Raw genomic sequence first — 6,000 nt, forward strand, 5'->3', positions numbered from 1 at the left:
AGGCACTGAGAGTTCACAGATCATCAAAGTTACTTTTCTGCCTGATTTCCCTGGCAGTGCTGGTGACTCTGCAGTTAACGGGAATGAAAGCGATTAATATGTGAATAGCCACGTGTGTGGTATGTTTTCCTCCATAGAGTGTGACGTCTTTGAGGGCAAGAGTTACGCCGAATTCATTTTTGTTTCTCATCCCACTGCCTTTCAGCATACAGTAAGCAAGAAGAAATTGCTGAATAAATGAATTTTTTCGATGGACGTGATAATCGTATAACAATGTCGGGTTAAGTGAACAATGAATCAAAAACAGTGGAGAATAGTCCAGTGACTATGATAATTGAGGTGGACTTAAAAAATGGCAGTTTCATGTGGTTCACTCTATTGCTTCATCAGATTTGCATGCTGTTTCCCCCCAAGAACCTTACAATATCTGTAAGGTTCCCCCACCACAATCCTTTAAGATGGACAAAGGATTTCCCTCCGTTTTCTCCATCCTCCAAAGATAATAACCCTACAATTAATATTCCTAAGGCACAGAGAAGTGCAATAACTCACTGTTTACTGAGTTATCATAGTCATTCATTTAATAACTATCCGAGTGCCCACTATGTGCCAGGCAGGATGCAAGGGACGGAGGGCACAGCGGTCAAAAAGACAAAACCCTGCCTCATGGCAGATCTGATGATATAGTGGGGTGTCCAGGCAAGTGGCCAGGCCAGTACATTAACAGTGACAATGGTGATATGTGAGGGTGCTTTAAGAATACATCCAAGGGCAGCCGCGTCAGAGCAGGAAGAGTGGTCAAGGGAAGCCCACGTCTAGGCCAGGATGTGAAGGATAATCTAGTTGGACAAAAAGGAGAGGACAGCGAAGGGGAGAAGGTGAGTTAGCAAGTGCTCCATGTCAGAGGCCCTGGAAGGGATGCTAATGGGGCTGGAATGGAGTCCAGCTGGGGAAGAGGTGGGAGGCAAGGCCAGAGCTACAAACAGAGTTCAGGGTAGAGCTAGTCAGTGGGGCGTCCAGGAAAATGATTAAGCTTAGAAAAGTTATTTTAAAAAAGTGTCTGAAAAGTGTCCATAAAACAATATTTGTGGGTTTGGTTTCTTTGTTGTTGTGGTGGTGGGTTGTTTGTTTTGTTGCAATTTGATTACATTGCTTGGACTCATCAAAGCTGAGAAGTCATTTAATCCCACCCAATCTCCTCATTCTACATACAATTACAGTAAATCCTGGAGAAGGTACAGTGACTTGCATAAGGTCACAAACCTGTCTCTCCAGCACAGGATGAAACAGACCCAGATCTGAGGGTCCTCCCGCACACTGCTCTTTGCTGACACTGCCTCTTTGCCTGTTTCCTGGTTCCTTTGAACCCTCCGTTGAAATCTTCCAAGTCCCAGGTGAGCCAAGTAAATAATGTTTGTGTGCAGTGCATCAATTATAACAATTATTTTCCAGCAGTTATAAGAAGCCTGTTGTAAACGCCCAGTCATTCCCCCCATTTTGAATATGTTCACAGTTTCCAAATCCCTCGATTAAGTTTTCATGTCTTGCTAGAGCTGTGACAAAGGCAATAGGTTAAGGCTCCAACATGTACAAGTTTGACTTCCAAAAGCTTATTTTAAGCGTACAGTTAAGATGGCAAACATTAAAACATGCTGACTGTTGCAGCTCGATGATTAATGCCACAGATAATAACCGAACATGTTTTATTGCACAACTGATAACATGCTCACACAATGAAGACACTAAGATGCTTTGAACTAGTCAACGTGCCCAAGACTAAATGCCAGCAATTGTTTTTATAGTTTTTGTAATCTCACCTGCTAAGACCCTTATCTTCATAAAACCACTGAGTTCCTGAATAAATATTGTGCCACAGATTTAAATCTTCTGGGGGATTTGATGCAAGTGGCTGCTGGATTTTACGTCTCAGAAGCTCATATCTAAAGCAAAAGACAAGCAGAAACATCAGGATTATCTCAACTAATGTTATTACCAAAATTGAGGTTGTTTCGTGGTATGAGTGTCTGGTGTGTGCATGTAAACTCAAAGAAAACATCTTAATTTACAATCACAAAGTTTTCTCCAGATAATCATTGTCTTCTAGCTCCAGATTCACATATCCAATTATTTTGAAACAACCAGCTACATTCACATTTTACTATTATCAGTAAGAATGATAACATTTTAGATTTCTTCTATTTCAGATTTGCCAAAACTTTATCGCCAGTTACACACACAGTAGAAATACAAAATGCTTGTAAAAGGTAATGATTTCCTAAGAATTCAACCCATCAGGGCTTTATAAATAATGATAATATTATCAACTTGCTGCTCTTGGCTAAGTGTCAAGTTTAGGCTGTTAAAAAGCTATTTCAGAATCACACACTTCCCTTTCAACTTATCTTTGTCCCTGAGCACATTCCTTACAAGTTTCCAGATCATAATGCCATGCCAAGGAATTACTGTGTTAGCTTAGGAATTTTGAGGCATATTTGTTTAAATGTATCATTTAGAACATGCCTCAAGTTTGCCCAACATATAATTAAAATCTATTCTGAAAATCAAGAGAAGAATTACATCAAGAACGGTTAGATAACAGTGATTGTTCTTTCAAGGGGTTTTAGAGCTTCACAAAATTATATTTCAATCTTGATGAACTTTCATGGCTCTGTAGGAGTGAAGATATGCTGTAGGAAATTGCATTCAAGTTACGAGTGGGGGCTATCCAATCAGGAATTAGTTCTACATTCATACATGAGTAAAAGTCTCTTTCCTTCCCTCTCTGAGATAAAACCATAACAGAATCCAAAAGCACAGTCACTTTCTCTTACCTCAAATCAGGTCCATTTGGTCTGGATGGTGGCTGCCATGAAATCCCAACATATGATTCACTTAGTGGAATCACCAATAACGGGTTAACGCCCTGAGGGAGGGTGGGGTGGGTGGTAACATGGGTGGGTAAACTCTCTGTGCACCCTCCTAGGTACCCGTTGCCTCCTGAACAAGCCACAATGGTGACAGAATAATTAGTGAAGGGAATCAGAGGAGTAATTACTTGACTTAACACTGAGGGAGTCACGTTGGTTATTGTGATGTGAGGGTCGGGCATGCGGATCTCATAGCTAAGTATGTCTCCATTTTGGAGGAGTGGGGGTTTCCAAGTGACCTGAAAGAAAAGATAAATTTAGAATCAGTGTGACAACACAGGAACAGAGCAAGTGAAGTTCACCAGGCCTAGAATTTTGCTCTGCCTAGTTTTCACTTAAGTCACTTTCTAAATGCCTCCTTTCGACTTAGCCTTTTGCACTAGACAGTAATGAAGGGTTTGGAATCAATTAGCAGTACGCCAGGAACCAAATGAAATGCTGTTTCCTGGGCTTGGCTTTTAGTCGTGATACTTTCTAGGACTGTCAGACTAATACACACCTTAGTGATTCATCTCCACTGTGGGTGTTCTAAACGACACAGTGCACACACATGGAGAAAATTCACACATCCACACGCATCAATGGGGCAGCGGCAGGATTTGACAGTTTCTTGTTTACAACTCAATTAAATGAAACATCAGAACTGCCTGCTTTGCCTTGTTAGTATGTACTCTAAATATGTCACTACCCTCTTTTTTTCTTTTTCTTTTTGGGTGGTGGGGGTGCAGTACGATTCTTCTTCACATTTTCTGAGGATGCACAGTTGAATCTCAAGTGTGCATAATTCAGAAAGTAAAGCAATAGAAACTTCTATTGCCAAAGATGAGAGACAAGTTTTTAAAAAGGCAAGCAAAGGAGGATCTTATTTAAGTAACACATGGAATTCAGCATCAGAAATAAAAAGGAACATTTTGTAATGTAACACTATAATGTCTAACATTTCTTTTCCCTTTTTTTTTTTTTTTTGGCTAAGTTTTGTAAGGCTGTAGTGGTAACACACTCATACTTTGGGGGTAAAAGAACCGTAGAAAAATGTACATAGGCCATTAAAAAGTCACTTTTTTACATACTGTTCTGGTTCATTTCTCATCACTGCCTTCCAATGTTTCTTAAATTTTACAGTATATATTTCTCTCCTATGTACACTGTACCCATCTCGATGGCAGCGCCTAAACTGTATGCCTATTTAATGCCATGCATGCAGAGACAGAGTTCAGTAATGGTATCAGATGATAGTCTTTTCCTTAGCATACAGTTATTTTAAAAATTTAGAAGACAGCCTCCCACAGAGTAATATATAATGATATCCACATTTATGACTCTATACAAAATCAAGCCAGAAAGAAGTAATAGAAAAATTAGAATAGAGAAGTGTCGACCACCATTTTCTATCTTAAATCAAAGAGAACATAATTTCCTCCAGAAGGAATGTCACCTGAGATTTCCAGAAGGCATTCTTACTAGAAGTGGTAACCGTGGGCTCCCACCACATGTCAGCTGGCTAATCGCTTGCTGATTGCTGTCCTCATTTACAACTAACAAGGGCCCAATATCTACTCAGATTTTACTACATGGTTTGAAATCATTGTTAATTTGAAAAACTTCTTGGAGTGGTCCACACCATGCCGGGGTGGAAAGAAGTTTTAAATGTGTACCTTCTGAGCATTGCAGATTTGTCTGGATGTATAGAAAAATCAAAGACACCTAAAGAGCAAAGGGTGTAGAAGAGACATAGGATTCTATTTGGTTTGTCAGTGCAATGATCTAGGGACTCAAAAACTAAGTCAAGGTCAAAATCAGGGGACTTCTTGATACTTATAATGTATATGAAAAATGGAAGGGTTATGATAGCTAAATTTGACCTCACTGATATGTGGAATACCATTTTTTTTTTTTTTGCCTCTTGAGTCAGAACATTCTGAATTCAGGTCAAGGTTTGGCAGCACTTGAAAGAATTAAAACTTAGGAGATAGTCTGTGCAGTTGAGCTAACAGTGAATTGATTTGGAACTTGGTATTCAGGCTGAGAAAAAGCTCTCATAAGATAAAAATTGAATAAGATATCCAGAAAAGATTAAAAGATTTGATGTAATGACTCTGTAGACAGTCATTTGAAGATCTTTGGGGAAAAATCCCTATTTTCTCTACTACAAATGTTTACATCTAAAACTTAGCTATTTTTCTCATTTAAAAACTACAGACTTAGTAAAAAGTTTTTGACAGTAGTGAGCTGGAAGACATGAATCTAATTCCAGAAAGTTTTAGAAGGACTTTTATGTGGAGAAGACCATTGTTATGGTTATCATAGTCGGTAAGCTAACAGAAATGATTACCTTCCTGAAAATACCCTAGAACCATTATTAAAAATAAATGTGTTCAAGATTTTTAAGTAGCCAGCTAGCTAAATATTATATTCTATTCTTTCCTAACTTAAGACCACATTTACTACAGTGCAGGCAAAATGTATGAGACTAAAACTTTCAGTCTGCTTAATTCCCCATGTTTATTTATAAATATACATTGTTCATAGGAAGGATTATGAATATTGTTGCATCTCAGAAAACACAGATCAAAGAGTATGTTCCCGGCCTGAATTAGTAAGAGAAGTATTCTCTACAACAATAATTTTACATTGAAATATTTCACATAGAATTAGAGTTTCTGGCTAGAAATGTAATGTTTATTTCAGAGATGCCCTGCCAACTATAATTATTTCTTTTAGTTCAATGGTTCATAATTGTTTAGATTTCCATTTTTTTGTTGAGTTATTATTTTTCAGAAATAAAGAACAGGTGGGTAGCTGGTTAAGTGTTTAAGGGGCAACTGATTTGAACCAACTCTTTCGGGTCCCTGAAGAGTAGCTTGCGTTAAAGAATCAAGGCACCTCCAGGGGCACCTGGGGGTCTCGGTTGAGCATCTGACTTTTGATTTGGCTCATGTCATTATCCCATGGTTGTGAGAACCAGCCCTGCACTGGAGCCTCAGTGTGGGACCTGCTTGAGATTCTGTCTCCTTCTGCCCCTCCCCTGCTCATGTGTGTCCTCTCTCTCTCTCTCTCTCTCTCTCTCTCTCTC

The 6,000-nt window shown here is 39.0% G+C and overlaps 1 protein-coding gene across 1 annotated transcript in view; it reads right to left on the reverse strand.

Moving 5' to 3' along the window:
• Positions 1–6,000, reverse strand: part of USH2A (usherin) — a 697,677-nt gene that overhangs the window by 227,402 nt on the left and 464,275 nt on the right. The window contains exons 41-42 of the mRNA XM_029933401.1: positions 2,832–3,166; positions 1,818–1,940 (exon numbers count right to left, since the gene is read on the reverse strand). Coding sequence (XP_029789261.1) covers positions 1,818–1,940; positions 2,832–3,166 — 458 coding nt within the window. The remainder of the gene's footprint in view (positions 1–1,817; positions 1,941–2,831; positions 3,167–6,000) is intronic.

Source organism: Suricata suricatta, chromosome 3, assembly GCF_006229205.1.
Source record: "Suricata suricatta isolate VVHF042 chromosome 3, meerkat_22Aug2017_6uvM2_HiC, whole genome shotgun sequence".
Classification (NCBI taxonomy): domain Eukaryota; kingdom Metazoa; phylum Chordata; class Mammalia; order Carnivora; family Herpestidae; genus Suricata; species Suricata suricatta.